This window comes from Stegostoma tigrinum, chromosome 16 (genome assembly GCF_030684315.1).
Source record: "Stegostoma tigrinum isolate sSteTig4 chromosome 16, sSteTig4.hap1, whole genome shotgun sequence".
NCBI classification, from domain to species: Eukaryota; Metazoa; Chordata; class Chondrichthyes; order Orectolobiformes; family Stegostomatidae; genus Stegostoma; species Stegostoma tigrinum.
The window spans coordinates 3,218,815-3,241,977 of record NC_081369.1 but is presented as its reverse complement, the minus strand read 5'-3'; the positions used below and the strand labels follow the sequence as shown (position 1 = coordinate 3,241,977).

Below are 23,163 nucleotides of genomic sequence, written 5' to 3'. Positions count from 1 at the left end.
GGAATGCATGGGTTAATGATGAGTCTGTGCCTCTGAAGCTGCTCCAGATTAACTTCAGTGACTTATCACAATCCTTGATTGATGAAGCAGTGCATGATGGAGCTGGACAGAAAGGAAAGCTCCCCCTGGGACCAGTTGAGGATTTCAGACTCAGACAGGTTTCCATTCTGTGTGCTTGAATGATTGACATTGAGATGCTCTGTCAATTAGAACCTGTTTCAGTGACATCAATCAGATAGCCTCTGGTTTTTGGAGCCACTGGACTGGGCAGAGTGAGTGAGAACAGCTGAGTGAGGGTCAGTTTGTGTGGAGAGTGAGGGTCGGTTTGTGTGGACAGTGAGGGTCAGTTTGTGTGGTGTGAGGGTCGGTTTGTGTGGAGAGTGACGGGTCGGTTTGTGTGGAGAGTGACGGTCAGTTTGTTTGGAGAGTGATGGTCAGTTTGTGTGGAGAGTGCTGGTCAGTTTGTGTGGAGTGATGGTCAGTTTGTGTGGAGTGAGGGTCAGTTTGTGTGGAGAGTGACAGTTAGTTTGGGTGGAGACTGAGGGTCAGTTTGTGTGGAGAGTGATGGTCAGTTTGTGTGGAGGGTGATGGTCAGATTGTGCGGAGTGAGGTCAGTTTGTGTGGAGAGTGACAGTTAGTTTGTGTGGAGAGTGAGGGTCAATTTGTGTGGAAAGTGATGGTCAGTTTGTGTGGAGTGATGGTCAGTTTGTGTGGAGAGTGAGGGTCGGTTTGTGTGGCGTGAGGGTCGTTTGTGTGGAGAGTGATGGTCAGTTTGTGTGGAGAATGACAGTCAGTTTGTGTGGAGAGTGACGGTCAGTTTGTGTGGAGAGTGAGGGTTAGTTTGTGTGGCGTGAGGGTCAGTTTGTGTGGAGTGAGGGTCAGTTTGTGTGGGGTGAGGGTCAGTTTGTGTGGAGTGAGGGTCAGTTTGTGTGGGGTGAGGGTCAGTTTGTGTGGAATGAAGGTCAGTTTGAGTGGAGTGAGGGTCAGTTTGAGTGGAGTGAGGATCAGTTTGTGTGGGGTGAGGATCAGTTTGTGTGGCGTGAGGGTCAGTTTGTGTGGAGTGAAGGTCAGTTTGAGTGGAGTGAGGGTCAGTTTGAGTGGAGTGAGGATCAGTTTGTGTGGGGTGAGGATCAGTTTGTGTGGCATGAGGGTCAGTTTGTGTGGAGTGATGGTCAGTTTAAGTGGAGTGAAGGTCAGTTTGAGTGGAGTGAGGGTCAGTTTGTGTGGACTGAAAGTCAGTTTGTGTGGCATGAGGGTCAGTTTATGTGGAGTGAAGGTCAGTTTGAGTGGAGTGAGGGTCAGTTTGAGTGGAGTGAGGATCAGTTTGTGTGGGGTGAGGATCAGTTTGTGTGGCGTGAGGGTCAGTTTGTGTGGAGTGAAGGTCAGTTTGAGTGGAGTGAGGGTCAGTTTGAGTGGAGTGAGGGTCAGTTTGTGAGGAGTGAGGGTCAGTTTTTACAGAGTGAGTGTCAGTTAGTGTGGTGTGAGGGATTTTTGTTCTCACGATGAGGGTCAGCTTTGCGGCTGACAGAGATTTTCTTGCTGCCATCACTCTGAAAGCTGGGTTGATGGGATAATAATCGAGATAACAAAGATTCATGTTTTAACATTTCCAGGGCACAGTGGACATTCAGCAATATTGCTTCAGCCTTGCACCACTCAATCATACTCAGCCTCTGATGAATGTGTTAATAAGAGAATGTAACTTCATTAGACCTAATTCATTACGCAGAATTTTGTAAATAGGCACAGCTGAGTAGGTTAATCCCACTGCCCCCAGCTAATGTCAAGTTGACCTGGATAATGTCGGTTTCATTGCCTGCCTTAAAGGGACACCACTCCTGCAATATCATAGCCAGATCGTTTCGTGAGTTAGAATTAGTTGTGTCCCCCCTCCCCTCTCAGAAGAATGTAGAATATTTCATGGCATTAATTCGTAGCAGAGAAGAGGAGCTCTCTTTGATCTTCAAAGCATTATGTACCCCATCAAGCAGACCGTAGGCTCATGATGATGTTGCTGTATATGGCACACAAATTAGCACTGTGCACCCTACATTACAACAGTGATTACATTTCGGTGCTTTACCACATCTGGCAGCAGTAAGCCATACTCTGTCTGTGCAGTCATTCATTTCATTTTCATTGAATTGAAGTTAATTAATCCTACCACTGCCACAATGTCATATCAACAATGATAATCTAATAACCAATCATTCATCAGAGATTGATTAATTCTGCGGGCTAGTTTATTTAAAACTGTGAAGGAGGTTATAAATTATAAAGCGGACTTTACACAAAGTCAGAGATAATGGGAACTGCAGATGCTGGAGATTCTGAGATAACAAAGTGTGGAGCTGGATGAACACAGCAGGCCAGGCAGCATCTTAGGAGCACAAAAGCTGACGTTTTGGGCCTAGACCCTTCATCAGAAAAGGCAGATGGGGAGAGGATACTGAAATAAATTGGGAGAGAGGGGGAGGTGGACTGAAAATGGATAGGATGGAACGGAGATGCACCTATCCATCTTTGGTCCGCCTCCCCCTCTCTCCCTATTTATTTCAGTATCCTCTCCCCATCCTCCTTTTCTGATGAAGGGTCTAGGCCCAAAATGTCAGCTTTTGTGCTTCTAAGATGCTGTTTGGCCTGCTTTGTTCATCCAGCTCTACAAAGTCAACTGTTTTGTGATTGTGTGTGTGTGTGTGTGTGTGTGTGTGTGTGTGTGTGTGTGTGTGTGTGTGTGTGTGTGTGTGTGTGTGTGTGTGTGTGTGTGTGTGTGTGTGTGTGCGCGCGCGCAGCACGTGCATGTGTGCATGTGTTCACGCTTGCATGTGTTTGTGTGAGTTTGTGGTGTGTGTGTGCACGTGTGTGTATGGATCTGTGTGTGCGTACACCTGTGTGTGTGTTTGTGTGCGTGTGTGCATGTGTGTGTGTTTGTGTCGTGTGCATGTGTGTGTGTGTGCGCACCCGTGTGTGTGTGCATGTAACATTAACAACACCGACCACAGAGTTAATATCATCATAGCTAATACCAGCAGCATAGCTAACACCATCATCAAAGCTCATACAATCAACAAAGCTAGGGACAAGTTACTGCAGATGCTGGAATCTGTGCTAAAAACAAAAAAATACTGGAAATTGCAGCGGGTCAGGCAGTACCTGTGGAAAGGGAGCAAGCTAGCATTTTGAGTCTCTATGACTGTTCATCAGAACTGACAAGCTATGACGTCAGCTCTGATGAAGAACATCGAGACTTGAAATGTTAGCTTGTTTCCTCTCCACAGATGCTGCCTGACCCGCTGTGATTCCTAGTAGTTTTTGTTTCCAGTTCGCCATCAACATCGCTACCATCATTAACATAGCTAACATCACCAACATGGCTCATATCATTAATATAGCTAATACCATCAGTGTAGCTAACACTATTAACATAACCAACACCATCATTGTAGCTAATACCCTCAATATAGCTAATATCCTCGACATAGCTAACACCTTCAACATGGCTAACACCATCAACACGGCTAACACCATCATCAATATAACAAATGCTATGAACAATTCTAACAACATTAATGTAGCTGATACCATCATTGTAGCTATTTATTCATTCTTCAGGTGTGGGTGCCAGGACTGAGTCCAGCATTTTTGTTCATGACTCATTGGCATGCGGAGGTCCTTCGTTTCTGGAATATATGGAGAATGTGCACCCGCTTGGGTATGGATCTCCAAGATTTGGATCTTGGGAATGATGATTTATTTTGGGACAGTGCAGGATTTGGAAGAGGACTTGGGAGATCTCTGTGATGTCACTGTTGTGCTCCTCCTTAGTGGCAGAGGTCACAGAGGGACCCTATATTGGTCACAAATCCCAGGTTCCAGCCTCGCCCCATCCCGAGTTGTGTTTACAGGGACCGGTATTTGTGGGGCCAGCCATGATCTCAACATCCCTGAACTAGGAACTGAACACACTCCTGTTTGCTACCATGTGATATTGTATTGGTAAACCACACACAGGTAGGCTGTGGGGAGGGAGTGAGCTATTCCAGGATGCCCTCACAGAGTTCAATAGCCTAATCCCTTTAGAGTAAATTGGAAAATTGGTAGTGGAGGATATCCAGTAGCCTTGGAGCCAAACCCCTGTTGTGTTCTGATGAACTAAGTCGGGGCAAAACTTAAACAGTTAATGGTAGGGTCCTGGGGAGTGTTGCCTTGCAGTGCAGGTTCATAGTTCCTTGAAGGTGGAGTCGCAGGTAGACAGGATAGTAAAGAAGATGTTTGATATGCCTGCCTTTATGATCAGTGATTTGTATCAGAGTTGGGGGGTCATGCTGCAGCTATACAGGCCACTGATTAGGCCACTGCTGGAGGGCTGCGTACAATTCCGGTCTGCCTACTAGAGGAAAGATGTTGTTAAACTTGAAAGGGTTCAGAAAAGATTTACAAGGATGTTGCCAGGGTTGGAGGGTTTGAGCTACAGGGAGGGGCTGAATAGGCTGGGGCTGTTTTTCCTGGAGCATAAGATGCTGAGGGGAGACCTTACGGAGGTTTATAAACCATGAGAGGCATGAAGAGGGTGAATAGCCAAGGTCCTTTTTCCAAGGTAGAGGAGTCCTAAACTAGAGGGGCATAGGCTTAAGCTGAGAGCTGAAAGATATAAAAGGGAGCCACGGGGCAACATTTTCATGCAGTGGGTGGTGTGTGTAGGAATGAGCTGCCAGAGGAGGTAGTGGAAGCTGTACCATTATAACATTTAAAGGCATCTGGATGGGTACATGAATAGGATGGGTTTAGAGGGATATGGGCCAAATGCTGGCAAATGAGACTAGATTAATTTAGGATATCTGGTCAGCATGGATGGGTCGGACCGAAGGGTCTGCTTCCGTACTGTACAACTCCATGACTTGGATAAAATCAGTGCCTTCAGGAAAAGTCTGGAGTCAAATTGAAACCAAAAAGAGAAGCGTTTCCTTTTCTGTGCGACGGAGAGATTAATGAGGCAGTCTGTCATGTTCCACAAACCATAGCTGGCTCGAGGTGTCGGACACTCACATTAAATATTCTTTCTCTTTCCAGTGTAATTTGCTCCCTTCACTTAGTACTGTCAGAGTTTATTAGCCGGCTGGGGAACCGTCACAATTAACTGGCACCGTCAGCTCAGCTTACAGTCATTTATTTCTGGTTGGCATCTTTTGTGTGGGCAAACAGGCACAGTCCATGCATCACCAACAGATGTTGTGTGTGAAAAGAAATAGATGCCAAGTCATCACTGAGCCCTTTCAGAGCTCACGGAATTTTGCAGGAACAACTGGGACTTACTCAGAGGTGGTGGAGCAAAGCAGACGCAGGGAATGAATAGGAAGATCCCATGATACGCAGGAAAGCACCACGATCACTGATCATGGCCCCCACTTAATCGCTCCTTAGCTATTCACATCAGACAGTCAGTAACTAGTCCCTTGCTGTATATTACCTTTATTAGATTAATGTGGCCCAAGAACAGATGAGCAGTTATTTTAAAATGGTTGACTGACATTTTTTTTAATGTTTCAAACATGAATCCCCTTGCCAGAGTCAACAGAAATAGCCAGGAATGATGATATATGTGCATTATGGTGGTGAGGAAAATAACCTATCTCTGTTTTGGTACATCTTCATCATCTTCTCAGTGAGTAACATCCACAAGATGCACTGCAGAAATTCACTGAAGCTCCTTTGCCAACGCGTTCCAAACCCAAGAACCTGAACCCAGCCAGAGCGAGGCAATGGCCTAGTTGCATTATCACTAGACTATTGATTCAGAAACCCACATAATGTTCTGGGGACACGGGTTGAAATCCTGCCATGGCAGTGGGTGAAATTTGAATTCAGTCAAAAATGTGGAATTAAAAGTTTAATGATGATCATGACACCATTGTCAATTGTCGGGAAAAACCCACTTGATTCACTAGTGTTCTTGAGGGAAGGAAATCTGCCATTCTTACCTCGTCTGGCCTGCATGTGACTCCAGATTCACGGCAATTGCCCTCTGCGCAATTGGGGATGGGCGTTAAATGCTGGCCCAGCTAGTGATGCCCACATCCTGTGAATGAATTAAAAAGAAATTTAGAAGGACAAGGGAATGCCACCACATGCAAGTTCCCCTCCAAGCCACTCACCATCCTGACTGGGAATGACAACGCTGTTCCTTCACAATGGCAGGGTGCAAATCCTGGAATTCCCTCCTTAATAGCTTACACCACAGTGGGCTGCAGTGATTCAAGAAGGTGGTCCATTAGTACCTTCTCAAGGACAGTTAGGGATGGACAATTAATGCTGGCTGATCTAGCAATACTTGTATTCCTTGAATGAATGAATACATCCTCTAGGTGGGAATCGTTAAGTGTCTGTATGTATCATGTTTACCGCTAATTTTTATAAAGAAGGTTAAAATAGTCTACATTTATTGTGGTACTACTTTTTACAGGCCCCATATCTCTTGATCTGTATTCTGTTCTACAGTCCAGCTACTATTGGGTCATATGAACCATTCCCACCTGTGACTTTCCTTTGTAATTTCTTTGACTGAGGCGTGACATTATAGAGGTTTGTAAAATAGTCAAGATCTTTTTCCACAGGGCAGTGGAGTCCAAAACTGGAGAGCATAGATTTATGGTGAGAGGGGAAAGATTTAAAAAGGGACCTGAGGGGTAACATTTTAGACAATAGACAATAGACAATAGGTGCTGGAGTAGGCCATTCATTATGATCATTATGATCATTTTCACACAGAGGGTGGTGTGTGCATGGAATGAGCTGCCAGAGGAAGTGGTGGAGTCTGGGACAATTACAAAATTTAAAAGGAATCTGGATGGGTACATGAATAGGAAGGGTTTAGAGGGATATGGGCCAAATGCTGGCAAATGGGACTAAGCAGATTGGGATGTTTGGTCAGCGTGGATGAGTTGGATTGAAGGATCCGTTTCCATGCTGTATGACTATCAAAGGGGAAAAGACACATTATATCATCTAATTCACACACTTCACCTGCTGTGAGAATGCTGTCATCTCAAAATTGTTGTTTATATTTGCTGTGCAAGTCACCCAACTGTCTCAAATCCTCAGCTAATGAACTTGTATATTCTCGGGGACACCAGTGCCATGCTATTTATAATAAGCAGAAGGAGGAGGAAGGCACAACACGACTGAGATAGACAGAGCATTTTTCATTTTGAAACACTTCATACAGAGCCTGGTGCCAGTGCTGATATTGAGGAGTGGGCAAGGGGAATAGTTTGATGTAGGCAACCTCTCAGCCCATAAAGAATGAACTTGTCCAAGGTTTCAGTACAATGCATTGTTGGAATAGGCTGGATCATGGTGACAATCAGTTACGGGATAGGGACACCCAGCAAATAACATGGAAATCAGGTATGATTTGATTTGAAGAGAGCGTTTGGCACCATTACACACTTTGGGAGTGCCATGATGCACTCCAGCTACGTGTGGCCGCACAGCAGGGTGAGTGGAATGCCAAAACGACAACTGGTGAGGAGACTCTAGGTTCGACACTCTGATCGCCGTCTACTTCACATCTTTGGAGATGGCATGAGGGAGAGCAGGGGTCTCCTTCCTGACCGGGTGGGAGGGTGAGGAGGTGGACTCAGGCAGAGGTGTGGGCGGTCATACTAGGACTGAATGCAGGAAGGAGCTCAGCTGCCTTCCTCCCAGGATTGACAGAATGTGCTGAAATGTAGCGACAGAGCTCCTCTGCCAGAATTAGCGAACTAGTAAAAGTCAAAACATAGAAAATAAGAGCAGGAGGAAGCTTTGCAGCCCTTCCAGTCTGCTCTGCCATTCATTCTGATCATGGTTGATCCTGCAACTCAGTTGCCTCTTCCTGCTTTTCCCCTCATATCCTTTGACCCCTTTAGCCTCAAGTGCTTTATCCAACTCCTTGAATTCGTGCAATGTTTTGGGCCACTTTCTGTGGCAGAGAATTCCAGCACTCTTCACTTGAAGATGTTTCTTTCCATCGCAGTCCCCAAATGGTTCACCCCATTATCCTTTGAGTGTGAGCCCTGGCCCTGAACTCCCTGATCATCAGGAACACCTTTCCTGTGTTTACCCTGTCAAGTCCTGTTAGACATTTGCAGGTTTCTATGAGATCACCCCTCATTCTTCTCGAGTCTAACAAAAATAACCTTAACTGGTTCAACCTCTTCCCATACGTCAGACCTGCCATCCCAGGACTGAGTGGTCGTAAATTTAGAATATTTCTTCTTGCCCACTTCTCACATCAGAAGGCTCTTGTTCTGAGCTGCTTATCTCTCTGACATTGTTGTCCGTTCAATACATATATGTGCATGTAATCCAGGCTGACCCTCCAAAGAAATATCGAGGGAGGACTGCACTGCTGGATGGCTTGTCTTCCAGGTGAGATGCCAAGGTCATGTCTGCATTCTGAAGTGGGCATGAAATCTCGCGTGGCTCACTTGAAAGAAGGCGGGGAGATCTTCCCCAGTGCGGCCGCTCTTTGTAAAAACCTGTCAATAACGTTATTCACTGTGTTTGTTCATTGGAGATAGTTGTGTGGAAATTGGCTGCTGTGTTTCCTGCACTTACACAGTGGCTGCATTTCGTGAGTAGCTTGGGGATGTGCTGGTGTTGCAGAAGATATGTCACAGTTACAATCCTTCATCCCTTCCTTTCCTCACTTTCCGTCACGTCTCTCAGTGGTGGTTTCGTGACGATGTCTCCAACAGTCCAGAGGCCCAGGCTAATGCTCTGAGGACTGCACACTTCTTGAATTTCAGCGAATCTGGAATTGAAAGCTAATCCTCTGTAACGGTGATTGTGAAATTATCTTTGTTCGACACAAGAATGTATTTGCTTCATTCATTATCCTTTATGGAGGGAAATGTACCATCCTTCCACAGTCTGGGCCTATATATGCCTCAGGATCCACAGCAATATAGTTGATTCTTAATTGTACTCTTCACTTAGTTCAAGGCTAATGAGGAACGGGCAATAAATGCTGGCATTTTTCCCTCACTCCCTCACAATCGTATCCAGATGATTTTCCATGATGATGTCTCAGACCCCCCCAAGTGTTTTTCCATCCTGCTGGAAGTACTAAGTCGAGGAAATCTCCTGCTGTGTCAATTTCTGATGTGTTAATTAGCCATGTAATAATTAGGGATGGAGCTATCAAACTGAGTTTTGTTTACTGAGCCGCCTAGGTAATGATTTTGCATGAATTTGAAACATCAGATATCACTGAGCTCAGTGGAATCGGAAGTCTGCTGAGAACGCTGAGCAAATTCTGGCAGGATCAGAAATGATCATCCTTGTTAGCTTGCCCGACACAACGATCATCTTAAACATGTCTACTGGTGTAAATATAAATGAATGCAGACTTAATCTCAATGGCATAACCAAATCCCAAAGGATTAAATCTTTCTTTATTCATTCACGGGATGAGGACATCACTGGCTAGGCAGCATTTATTGCCCATTCCTAATTGCCCAGAGGGCGGTTAGGAGTCAACCACATTGCTGTGGGTCTGGAGTCACATGTAGGCCACACCAGGTAAGGATAGCAGTTTCCTTCCCTAAAGGACATTAGTGAACCAGATGGGTTTTTCCTGACAATCGACAATGGATTCGTGGTCTCCCCCCCATTATAATTAACTCATTTATATTTTTTGAGACACCAATATTATGGCATGTTGTACTTTATTCACTGCCATTTAATACAATTTTCATGGAAAGTTAACTCCCCGTTCTATCCTGTAGTGCAGGTAATACCAAATCTTAGAATCCCTACAGTGTAGAAGCAGGCCATTCGGCCCATTGATTCAACACCTCACCCCCTTCAAAGAGTATCCCACCTAGATCCACCCCACTACCCTATCCCTGCATGTTCCCTAATCCACCTAACCTATACATGCCTGGACAATGTAGCATGACCAATCCACCTAGCCTGCACATCTTTGGACTGTGGGAGAAACCAGAGCACCGGGAGGAAACCCATGCAGACACGGGGAGAATGTGCAAACTCCACACAGACATTCACCTGAGGGTGGAATCAAAGCTGGGTCCCTGGTGCTGTGAAGCAGCAGTGCTTATCTTTGAATCACCATGTGGGCTAAATGTCCTGGGGACTTGGGTTCAGCTCTCATCATTCTATACAGTGAAACTTGAGTCCAATAAAAAAATTCTGTAATCTAAAGCAAACTGCTAATCTCTATGGCAACCACTAAACCTTTATTGTTTGTGATAAAAAAACCCATCTGGCTGACTAACCTACTCTAGGGAAGGAAATCTGATGTCCACGCTTGTGTGACTCCAGAAGAAATGTGGTTGGCTTCTAACTACCATCTGAAATTGCCTAGAAAACCACTGTGGTCAAGGGCAATTAGGGATGGGCAATGACACTCGCATCACCCATAAGAATTAAATAGTCTCTGTTACTATTCAGTTGTAACAGTTTTGCATCCCACAGCACCATCTCTGTTTAAAAATAACTCCAGAAGGTAAACCAACAGGAGTTGAAACTGAGCCTGGTGATCAATGGCAGAGTAATGAATATCAGAGTTAGATAGAAGCCCAGAATTGGAGGAGTTCAGAGGTCTCAGAGGGTTGCAGAGTGGAGCTGCTTACAGAGGTCGGGAGGAATGACTCTGTGGAAAGAGTTCAAAACAAGAATGAGAGTTGTTAAACATGAACCTGGAGCGCAAGGTAGGTATGGACACTGACAACCTAGGCATTAAAGTTCTAGACCAATTCAAGTTTGTGAACGGTGTCCTGGAATAGTTCACTTTAACGGTAACAAAGGGAGTAGATCAGGTCTTCAGCAGTTAATCTTGCTGGACAAAGACTCTTGACAAAGTGGGCTTGAAATAGGTATTCCAGCTGAAAATGTAGACACTTCCTGAACTCGGAGGCAAGCAGCATAATGACGCTGCTCATGTTAATGAAGGGTCATCAGATTGTGAAGGTCATTAAGATCTTTATCCAAGATTGAGAGAAAAACGAATGGTGACTATTAATTGTCCAAGTACAGTGGAGCACCTGCAGTGTTTGGAAAGAGAGGTGTAAGACTGAGAAGGTTGATAAACTCTCTCCACAAAATAAAGCATCTGCGTGTTTGGATGTCAATCGCTTAGAATCTATTGCTGGCAAACAGTCTGGTAGACAGCTTTACACTCAAGCCAAGGAGATGAATATCATAGTTGGCTACAGAAAGCAATTGGTGACAAAAACTGAAGACAATGGCTTTGGTTTTTCTCATTTTTAATTGGAAGAGACTTCTGTTTGGATAAGCAGTGCAGCAAATCTGATTCAGTGGAAGCGTGGAGAGAGGTGGTATGAAATTAGAGCTGTTATCAATCAATTCCATTCAACCCAGCTCATCAAAGCTAGAGTAACACTTGCAAAGGCTTCTTTTCCTGCTTTTGCACCATTACCTCTTGCATGCTCCAAGAGTCCATCTTCATGGAAGTCCACCTCAATGTGGAAAATTATACTTCATTATCTAATTGTGCAATTAAGCAGCAACATGTAACTGAGAAATCAGGGAACCTTAGATGGAATTTTGGGGCATGCCAGACGTAATGATGCAAAAGCAGGAGAAGTCTTTGTAAGTGTTACTCTGGCTTTGATGAGCTGGGTAAAAATGGAATTGAGTGATAACAGTCCCACTCAGATGGACAACAGTCAACAGCCTTTGCAGGAGGATGGTGTGATCCTCTGTTTCAGAGGTGACAGCTGGAATACTGTGAACAGTTGTGGCCCCCTTGTCTAAGGAAGGTATACTGCCATTGGAGGCAGTCAAAAAAATCTTCTCTCAGTTGATACCAGATATGGAGGGACAATCTTACGAGGAGAGGCTGAATAGATTGGGACTATACTCATTGGACTACCGAAGAACGAGAGGCACCCTCATTGAAATATGAGATTCTTACCAGAATTGACAGGCTAGAAGCAGAAAAGTTATTTACCCCTGTGTGAGAGTCTAGGATCTGAAGGCACAATCTCAGAAAGGCAGCTCACACATTGAGGACAAATCGAGGAATTTCTTCTCTCAGAAGGGAGTGAATCTTTCGAATTCTTCACCGCAGAGGACTGTTGAGCCAGCGTCATTAATTATATCCGAGGTTGAGATGGATTTTCAATCATTAGGGGATTAGAGGGTTATGGGGAAAAGGTAGGAGAGTGGAGCTGAGGAGTATCAGATCAGCCATTGAATGGAGGTGCAGGATCAATGGGCTGAATGGCCTCACTCTGCTCGGAGGGCTTACTGTCATGAACTTGGCAAGAAGGACAAAGTGAGATGGATTAAGCTACAATCTTACAGGAAGTAATTTGGGATTTTAACAAGGGTGTTCTAGTGTTGTGATAGGGATAAATCCTAATTGAAAGTATTCAAAGATTTGGTTCCAGTATTGGAGAGCATAGGTCCAGGAGCACATCCAAATATTTAGGAGGCGCCAGATACCTCAGAGGTGGGGGGATATTTTATACAAACAAAATCATAGAACCCCTACAGTGTCGAAGCAGGCCATTCAGCCCATTGGGTCCACACTAACTCTCTGAAGAGCATCCCAGCTGAACCCACCCCCTACCCTAACTCTGCATTTTCCATGGCTAACCCACCTCGCCAACACATCCCTAGACACTATGGGCAATTTAGCATGGCCAACCCCCCTAACATGCACGTCTTTGCACTGTGGGAGGAAACCGGAGCACCTGGAAGAAACCCACACTGACACAGGGAAACTATGTAAACTTCACACCAGCGGTCGTCCATGGGTGGAATTGAGCTCGGATCCTTGGTGCTGTGAGGCAGCAGTGCTAACTACTGAGCCACCCTAGAAGGGTCAAGGAGAGGTGTTGAAGAGTAGGTGATAACAGCAACTTCGAGTAGATGGGCCACGATACCTGATGAAAGAGAACTGTTTACATTATTAGTTATCTTGGGCTGCTGTAAGAGAATTTGCGTGTTCAGGTGGTTATTAGAACTGAGGGAGCATGGGGTGGGTCTAATGGGCAATGACCACTCAGAGTGTTCGTGAGGAGAGGAAGCAGAGAAAGATCCGCAATCAGGGTTGGCATGTTCAGTACCAGCTTTAGCTGCATTACATGTTTCAGAGCAGTGTGAATGAATGCTGGGGGAAGAGATATTCAGAAAGGAGAAAGATGTACATTCTGTAATTACTGACCTTTCCAGCCAAACTCCCAGCATGGAAACTAATCAATAACTTGATTAGCATTTGGACTGTCTTGAAAGCATGAATATCTTAATAAGCAGCAAGTGTACACTTCAAGAGCCATTTCAGGGTCCCATCTCACTAATTCCACTGGAGCTCTTTAACGGATGCTTAATAAATTAGTACAAACGGGCTGACCAATAGAATTTTGGAATTTTTAGAAGGCATTTGATAAAGCTCTACCCATGTCACAAGTAAAGAAATTTGAAAATTACCTAATAGACAATGAATGAACATATATTACAAACAAATACAAAAGCAGTCCTGATTTTCATTGCTGTTTTTTTCCCTTTCAGTCTGTTTTTAAAGAGTCTTGATTGATCTTAACCTTTGCTCCCCAGATATATGAAAGTGGGACAAAGTTGGACCAGTTTGTGACCAGATTCCTGTTGAAGGAGACAGCCAGCCAGATCCAATCCCTGCTAACCTCTGTGGAAAGTGCAGTTGACGCGATAGATGATCAGACCACTCAGACAGGGTACGTGGATCTCTGATCGATTATAAGTCTGCTTGTCTGAGCAGAGTTTGTTGTCATCAGTCTCAATGCGCCCAAGGGAAGATGCGGGTTCTCTGGTTTTAGGTAGTTGTCCTTGCTGCCTGATCAGAATTACAGGACAAAAGGACGGTCGATTGGATTGGTGGCTCCAGGTGCTGTAAATAATGCAGGACGTTTCAAATTATCTTGTGTCAACCTTCTCTGTAAGAATGAATTCCTGTAATCATTCCCACAGTAGTTTTCCCTGTGAATTTGATGGTTGAGATGAACATTTAGCCATGAAATTTCCAAAGCTTTATTCCCCAAAGACAGCTAATCACAGTCCTTTTACCTCAGTGGCTGTCCCACTCCATTTTGGCCGGAGGATTTGAAGGTTAACATATTATCTAAATAGAGAGAAGCTTGTGGAAACTTTGGGAGGCATTGGTTCAGTGGTATTATCAACAAACTGTCAATCTGGAGATTCAGATTTGGGAACTGGGTTTGAATCCTGCCACAGCAGTTGGTTGAGTTTGAATTCAATAAATATCTGGAATTCTGAGTCTAATGATAACCATGATTCCATTGCCAATCGTTGGTTCACTAATGTCCTTTAGGGAAGGAAACTGCCATCGTTGCCTGGAGTGGCCAACATGTGACTCTAGACCCACAGCAATGTGGTTGACTCTTAATTACCCTCTAGGCAATTTGGGATGGGCAATGAATGGCCTAGCCAGTGATACCCTCATCCTTTGAATGAATTTATAAAAAAGCCCAGAGGGATTTGTGTGTGAATTGTAGAAAATCAATGTATTTGGGAATTGGGAAGGCAAATAGTATTTAGTGCTAAAGGAATAGAATATAACCATGGGGAAGTGTAGCTGCAAGTTGTGCAAGGCATTAGTGAGACCTAAAGTACTGGATACAATCTTGTTCCCCTTCCTTGAGAAGGTATGTTGTTGCATTAGAGGCAATTCAGAGGAAGTTCAGTAGACTGATTCCAGAGTTGAGCGGTTTGTATTATGATGAGAGATTGGGCAGTTTGGGCCTGTGCTGCCTGTAGTTTAAAAGAATGAGAGGCAATCTGATTGAGGTAAATAAGATGCTAAAGGGGGTTGACAAAGTCGGCACAGAGACAATGTTTACTCGTGTGGGACAATCTAAAGTTAAAGTTTGTTTTGGGCCCGGTGACCTTTCCTCAGAACTCTGAGTTCTGAGGAAGGGTCACAGGACCCAAGATGTTAACTCTGTTTTCTCCTTCACAGATGCTGCCAGATCTGCTGAGCTTCTCCAGCAACTTTGTTTTTGTTCCTGATTGCTTAATTGCCCCTGTAATGAGTGACTTGCTCGGCCATTTCGGAGGGCAGATAAGAGTCAGCCATGTTGCTGTGGCTATGGGGATGGCCTAGTGGCATTGTAGCTGGACTATTAACCCAGCAACCCAAGTAATAACCAGGGGAGACCTGGGTTCAAATCCTGCTGTGACAGATGGTAGAATTTGAATTCAATAAAAATCTGGAAATAAGAGTCTTGTGATGACCATGAAGCCATCGTCAATTGTATTGGGAGGTGGGGAGGGGAGGAAACATCTGGTTCAGAAATGGGAGGGAAGCTTCCATCCTTACCTGGTCTGGCCTTCATGTGACTGCAGACCCACACCAATGTAGTTGACTCGCAAATGCCTTCTGAGCAATCAGGGATGGGCAATAAATGCTGGCCCAGCCAGCGATGCCCTCATCCTGTGAATGAGTTTTTGAAAGAAAAAAGGACTCGCATGTGGGCCAGACCAGGTAAGGATGGCAGATTTCCTTCTGTAAAAGTGCACCAGTGACTCTTCTGAGTTTTTACAACAATTGACAATTCCAGATTTATTTGCGATTGCATTTAGCCTCCACCATCTCCCAAGGTGGAATTCAAGCTCAGAACCCCAGAGGGTCTGGGTCACTGGATGACCAGACTGGTGATAACACCACAACGCCATTGCCTCCCTGTTATGAAGCACTCGACCACAATCGAGGGGCATAACACTCCTCGCCTACAAATGTAAGGTCTCTTGGCCGAGACACCAGAGTGTTGCTGTCAAATGCAGCCATTATAAACTAGGTGAGAGATAGCAGGAAGGAGTTGTTAGAGAGGTATCAATCCATTTTGGGTGTTAGTAGTTGAAAAGGAGGTGTCAGATCCGTATTCCTTCATCTCGACGTTTGCCCAAGCCTGCCTTAGTGAGGATGAAGGTGGCTTTGTGCGTGTCACGCACTATTCATCCAGTAGGGCTGTATGCTGTCTCATCATTGAGTCATAGAGATGTACAGCGTGGAAACAAACCCTTTGTCTAACTCATCCATGCCAACCAGATATCCTAAATTAATCCAGTCCCATTTGCCAGCATTTGGCCCATATCCCTCTAAACCCTTCCTATTCATGTACCCATCCAGATGCCTTTTAGATATGGTAACTGTACCAGCCTCCACCACTTCCTCTGGCAGCTCATTCCATACATGCACCACCCTCTGTGTGAACAAGTTACCCCTTGGTTCCCTTTTATATCTTTTCCCTCTCACTTTAAACCTATGCCTTCTATTTTTGGACGACCCCACCCTGGGGAAAGGACCTTGACTTTTCATCCTATCCATGCCTCTCGTGATTTTATAAACCTCTATAAAGTCACCCCTTAGCCTCCGATGCTCCCTGTAGCTCAAACCTGGCAACATCGTTGTAAATCTTTTCTGTACTCTTGTCAGTTTAACATCATCTTTCTCACAGCGGGGAGAGCAGAATGGAACGCAGTTTTCCAAAAGTGGCCTAAGCAATGTCCTGTACAGACATAACATGACATCCCAACTCCTATACTCAATGACTGACCAATAAAGACAAGCATAACAAACCCTGTTTACCTACGACTCCACTTTCAAGAAACTATGAACGTGTGCCCCAAGGCCTCTTTATTCAGCAACACTCCCCAGGACCCTACCATTAAGTGTATATGTCTTGCTGTTATTTGCCCTACCAAAACCGTTCACTAGCTCGAGGTCTCTCTCCTCAGCAGTTTTACTAACTCCACTCCTGCCCTGGGAATATTCCACACCAGGTGGCCTCTTGCATTGATGGAGCTTGGTAATGTTTTAATATTCCGATATGTCAAACCGATATTTAACAAGAGGTAGACAAATTCGCTCACATCTGCTGACCAGCCACAGTGACCTGCTGGGTTGGTTTTGAATGACTTGGGACAGTGCAATACTGGGCTAACTAAAGTGGGAGGTTGCAGAAAAAGCTGTCTTTGTTACCTGTACTGGAGGTGAGAAGGTTCGGGAGCGTTTCCTGAATGGTCTGTTTGAACTTAGGGTTGAGTGATGCTGATTCTGAGCTACATCTTCTCTCTGGTGAAGGGGAGCTATCGGGGCAGCAGTTCAACTCCCTCTCCTGACAGCCATTCCTTCGCTGTCCAGACTTATTGCGCTTCCTGCTCGATAGTTGTAACTTCCCTCCACTTTGTGTTCCCATCCTCTGGAATACCAATAGCCCCACTGCCTTTCATATTCATGACTGAGTCCTGAGTATCTGACTCCCACCTGCATCCTCCTCCAACTTCATTCATCCAGTTTTCATCTGAGCTGGGGAGACCCTTAGTGATCCAATCATAGCCAGATATTCAACTACAGTGGGCTCACTTGCAGCCCCTACGTCATTACCTCTTTGCTCCATACAAAATGAGGATAAACCCTCCCCATTGTAGTTGACAGCTGCGCCCATCTCCTGCTCTGCTGCCTTCACTCCTTCCCTGTCGCAAAACACTACTAGTGTTCCCGTTGTCATCTTCCCAATGCACTGGTATCTCCATTCAAAGGCTCACTGTCCACCATTACCACCACCTCCACCAGAAGACTACGACCAGATACATCTTTCCCTTCCCTCCACTGTCAGCATTCTGCAGGGACTGTTCCCCTCCTTGAAATTCCTCCCTCATTCCCAACTCTTCCTCACTCCTCTATGGCAGCTTCCCCTGCAACCGCAGAGGGCGTAATGCTTGCCCATTCACCTTCTTCCTCTTCGCTATCCAAGGCCGTAACCACACCTTCTGCATGAAGCAGCATTTTACTTTTATTTATAGAGCCATAGAGTCACGCAGCATGGAAACAGACCATTCAGCCCAACCAGTCCATGCCAATCGTAATCCTAAACTAAACTAGACCCACCTACATGCCCCTGAATCATATCCTTCCAAACCTTTACTATTCATGTATCTATCCAAATGTCTTCTAAACGTTGTAATTGTACCCACATCCCTCACTTTGTCAGGAAGTTCATTCCACAAGCAAGCCACGAAAGACCCTGACCTCGCAGTTCCTTGCCATTTCAATAAACTACCTTTCTCTCATGCTAACATCACTATCCTGGGCTTGCTACAATGTTCCAACGACCATAAGCTTGAGGACCAATATTTCATATTCCATGTAAGCTCTTTAAAGCTTCTAGGTCTCCCTACTTAAGTCCATCTTCAGAGTGTGATCTCTGTCCTCCCTGACCCTCTGTACCTCCCTGACGCTCCTTGACTGGGTCTTGTCAGTGTCTTGTTGGCCTTGCTGTCACCCTTTGGACACATTGTGTCCTACTGACAGCTGACATTGACACCTATTTCACATCTATTATCACTCCGTTGTAACCATCAACACTCAATTTGTCTTTTGACCCAGGCACCCTCACCATCTGCTCCACTTGCTCCTCCTCCCCTCTTTCTGCACCATGAAAGAAATCACAATTTTCCAGCACTATACCGTCCTGGAGAAAGGTCGTCCTGGAATTGAAGCATTAACCCTGGTTCTCTCTGCTGAACCTCCTGAGTTTCTCCAGCACCCACTGGCTTTGTTTGGGCTCCCACTAGGATTAGTTGTGGATGCTTTCCGGACTTTGGATCATTTCTGGTGACTGGGAGATCAGCCGCTGTGAAAGGAGCAGGGAGAATCAGAGACTGCACTGACTGTGGAGCAGTTTCTGTGGAATGGAGTAACTCCTTCTTCCTTTGGCACAGGTTCTACGACAGTAAGAGCAGCCATGGAGGGGTGGAGAGCTGGTATAACCAGCAGGCCACAAGCAACTTCACCAACAGCAGAATGTCAGCGAGAGACAAAAAGATGAAAACTGATTTAGGTAAACGTGTCTCACCAGGTAAGGTGTGAGTAACAGTGACTCAGACGAGTGTAAGTGAGCAGGATGATTGTATTCAAGACCTTGTGAATGTGGGTGTCGCTGCCTGTCCCTAGTTGCCCCTGAGAAGGTGGTGTTCGTGTGAGTGCCAGGGCGAATGTGAAGAATAGTGACTGGACTGAGTGTGAATCTCAGAGTAAGTTTGAGTAATAGTGACTGTACTCAGTGTGGGTCCCAGGGTAAGTGTGAGTAACAGTGACTGTGCTCAGTGTGGGTCCCAGAGTGAGTGTGAGTAACAATAATTGTGCTCACTGTGGGTCTCAGGGTAAGTGTGAGTAATAGTGACTGCATTCAGTATGGGTCTCAGGGTAAGTGTGAGTAACACTGAAAGTGCTCAGTATGGGTCCCAGGGTAAGTGTGAGCAATAGTGATTGTGCTCAGGGTGGGTCCCAGAGTAAGTGTGAATAATAGTAACTGTGCTCAGTGTGGGTCCCCGGGTGGGTGCGAGTAATCATGACTGGGCTAAATGTCTCACTGGGATTGGGGTAACGGTGTGTTACAGTTAAGGGTCCCCTCTGTGCCCTGCCTACTCTGTCCCTCGCTGTGACCGTGAACTGTCATCTGGTGAGAGTTTGCAGTACCTGGAGGCAGGCTTGAGATTGGCTGAAACTCGAATTAATTTACTCCACTGAATAGAGACATTCACATCATCAGTTTCAACATTGACAACTCTAGATAAGGTGAATCTACCTGGACATTACATTAAAGTGAGTAGAGGAGTGATTGCTTTGAGTATAGTTTAATTATGTCAGTCAGTGTTAGTGTGTAGGTTTGATGTTTTCTGTCTGTAGCATGTGGATAGGTTTGAAGGATGTGAAATGAAGGAGGCATCAGATTAAGAAGGTATAATTGTTAAGTGATGACACTTCTAATCTTGTTATAATGAAATCAGTGAAGTACGGATATTTTGCCCTAAATATTTTATACCATACCTCTCTCAGACTCAGATTTGGTTTTAAATTGTGATACATTGTACTTACTTATAGAGTGTGATACATTGTGTGGGAGGAACAATGATGGAGGCTGGAGCTACTCGTTTAAGTGCTAATTTTTAACAATCATTCACATATCATTCTGTCACAGTGGTAGGTGATCGTTTTCTGCTGAATACAATCAGTTTTCCGGATGCTTTCTCCCCCAGATTTTTATCACACCAGCTTACATTGAGCTTGGTCTTCACTCTTACTGGGGGTTATCCCGACAAAGGGGCACTGCATTTGATGAAAACATCCCAAGAAATTAACCAGGCGTCCCTGAAAATGATGACTGCTTTGAAACACTGTTGGAGCCCTGAGGACAGATGGCTGTTGGATAGACATGCCGGTTCACTAGGGTCTAGAAGCTGCTCCTCAGGGTGAAGGCTATTGGCACGGTGCTATCTGAACATAGGAAATGTGAGGGCCTGCTCGGGCTAGAGTGGGAGAGCTTAACCACCTTCTGGTCCAATGAAAAGAATCTCATTTCATTAAAGAGATATAGCATGTTAGCTATTGGTTATTGGTTATATTGCGATTGTTGAGAGCGTTCCTGGGGAAGACCAGATGTTGGATCTCACTCAATTAAGATCTGAAGCTGTTCTGCCCCCAAGTCCATGGGGCATCTTCATAAAGGCTGGTGCTTTTGGCACACCACATATTAACCATTTCAGGCCCTTACCACTTGCCTTCGTTGCTCAGGCCATTGAGTTTCGGAGTTGGGAAGTCAAGTTGAGATTGTGGAGGAGGTTGATGAGGCCTCTTCTGGAGTACTGTGTGCACTTCTGGTCTCCCTGTTGTAGGAAGATATTATTCAGCTGGAGAGGGTTCAAAAAAGAATTACCAGCATGTTGCTGGGAATGGAGGGCTTGAGTTATGGAAGAGGCTCAATAAGCTGGGAATTTTTTTCCCTGGAGTGGCAAAGACTGAAGGGTGAACCCTATTGAAAGTTATAAAGCCACGCGGAGCTTGGATAGGGTGAATAATCAAGGTCTTTTTCCTAGGGTGGGGGATTTCAAGAATAGGGAGCATATTTTTAAGGTGAGAGGAGGAAGATTTTGAAAAGTCATGATGGGCAACATTTTGTTTTAACACAAGAGAGTGGTTCGTGTGTGGAATGTACTTCCAGAGGAAATGGTGGGTGTGGGTACACTTACAATGTAAATATTTGCATACATATATGAATAAGAAATCTTTGGAGGGATATGGGCTAAGCACGGGCAGGTATGACCAGTTTAGTTTGAGATTATGGTCGACATGGACCGGTTGGACCAAAGAGTTATGGAACAATGGTTGATGGGACAGACATTTAAAGAACCAGAGCGGCTACCGATACAAAGAGGAATGAGGCACTGGGGCGATTGAACATGAGGGTAACATGATTTTATGTAGGCATTTTGAGTTTATGTGCATCGGTATGGTATCAGTAGCAAGCAGCAATAATACCGCACCATGTAATTGTAACGTTACCTGCCATGGGAGTGTTTGATAGGCACAGCATGGAGGAAGTTTAACTCCACATCTTACCCCATGCTGTCCTGAAACAATTCCAGGAAGGCAGGGGGCTGAAGTAGAAAAAGCGATGCATGCAGAGCAGGGAGAAAGCTGAACCAGGGAACCAGGGCAGAATTGTATTAGTTCACCGCAGGGGGTCTAGTGGAAGTATTTTGTGTGCTGTTTTATTTGGATGGGAATGTTTCTAACTGAGACTGTATGTCCATCAGCTCGCCCAGCCGGCAGGGAAGACGTACTTGAATCACAGATCAACAGATTGGCTGAACTGATTGGCCGCCTGGAGAGCAAGGTAAGAACAGAGGAGGGGTGGGGTGTCTGATAGCTGCCTTTTCAGTTGTTGGTTGTCCTTGTGAGAATGACTGTCATTCAGCCAACAACAACCTTATAGCTGTGGTAGGAGGCTGAGGGTTGAATGGCACGGTGGCTCAGTGGTTAATACTGTGCCTCACAGTGCCAAGGACCCACGTTCGATTCCAGTCTTGGGCAACTGTCGGTGGGGAGTTTGCATGTCCTCCCTCTGTCTGTGCAGGTTTCCTCCCACAGCCCAAAGATGTGCAGGTTAGGTAGGCTAGCCGTAGGGAAATATAGGGATAGGCTGGGTGGGATGTCCTTTGGAGGCTGACTCAATGGGGCTATACTGTAGGGATTCTATGATTTGAACCCTGGAATCAAGGCTGCAATGCAAAACAGTACTGAGGGACTGCTGCAACATCAGAATGAAATGTTAACCTCAGGGTGGCACAATATCAAATACTGGAGGGCTTCTCCTCAGTGTCATTTGCCAATATCGACCTTGCAAATAAAATCTGAGAAAAGAAACACTGTGGGTGCTTGCTGTGCACGTTACAGCAGTCACTGCACTTCAAAATGCTTTTATTGATCATGTAAATGCTTTGGGATGTCTGGCAGTGAATGCACAACATTTCGTCCTTGGCCACTGCGGTGTTGAGATGCTCATATTTGGGAAAGGGAGGAGTGAATCATTTCAGTCAGAAATACTCCTTCAGGTCTGCTTGGGAAAGCAGCTCTCCCACTTGCACACAGCTGTCTGGATGTCACCGGTGGTGTCGGCCCACCATCAAACTCAGTGGAGCCGGACCTTCCCCCTACATGACTCCCCGCAAAATGCAGGGAACCGTCCTGCCACACTCCTACACATGCCCTCCCCAAGGATAGGCTTCCCTCACCAGCTCAGACCCCACCATTCAGTGAAACTCCTGCAGAATGGTTCTCTCTGAGAAGAGAGGAGACTCCTGTTCATCTACAGTTAACATTGATAACACCCCCCACCAACCCTATCCCCACCTGAATCTCACAGCACTCCTTGGTAGTTCTTCTGAATAGCCTGGCAAGCTTTATCACTCCAACACGGTGGCTCAGTGATTAGCACTGCTGCCTCAGAGTGCTAGGAACCCAGGTTCGATTCCGCGCTCAGGTGACTGTCTGTGTGGAGTTTGCACATTCTCCCACAGTCCAAAAAAGTGCAGGTTAGGTTTACTGGCCATGCTAAATTGCCGTGTCCAGTGATGTGGGAGCTCTTCAGAGAGTTGGTGTCTGTTCTGCACTGCAGAGATTCTATTATTCTACTGCCACTGTAAGTGAAACTTTTTTGACCATTTAGCTCAATTGGGATCTTGCTGTGCATGCATAGCTGCTCTGTTTGCTATGTTACAAAATTGACTACTCTTTAAAGAATGAATAAAAGCAAGCTTCAGTTATATTCTGTTGAAATACTCTAGGGCATTGAA

At 45.3% G+C, this 23,163-nt stretch overlaps 1 protein-coding gene across 2 annotated transcripts in view; it reads left to right on the top strand.

The window, feature by feature from the left end:
• necab2 (N-terminal EF-hand calcium binding protein 2) overlaps nucleotides 1-23,163 on the top strand; it is a 127,098-nt gene that overhangs the window by 57,072 nt on the left and 46,863 nt on the right. Inside the window, exons 6-8 of one of the 2 annotated variants that reach the window (XM_048546246.2) lie at nucleotides 13,588-13,724; nucleotides 18,751-18,869; nucleotides 21,625-21,704. In XM_048546246.2, coding sequence (XP_048402203.1) covers nucleotides 13,588-13,724; nucleotides 18,751-18,869; nucleotides 21,625-21,704 — 336 coding nt within the window. Of the gene's footprint in view, nucleotides 1-13,587; nucleotides 13,725-18,750; nucleotides 18,888-21,624; nucleotides 21,705-23,163 lie in introns of both variants that reach the window. The other variant, XM_048546245.2, reaches the window with a different exon arrangement.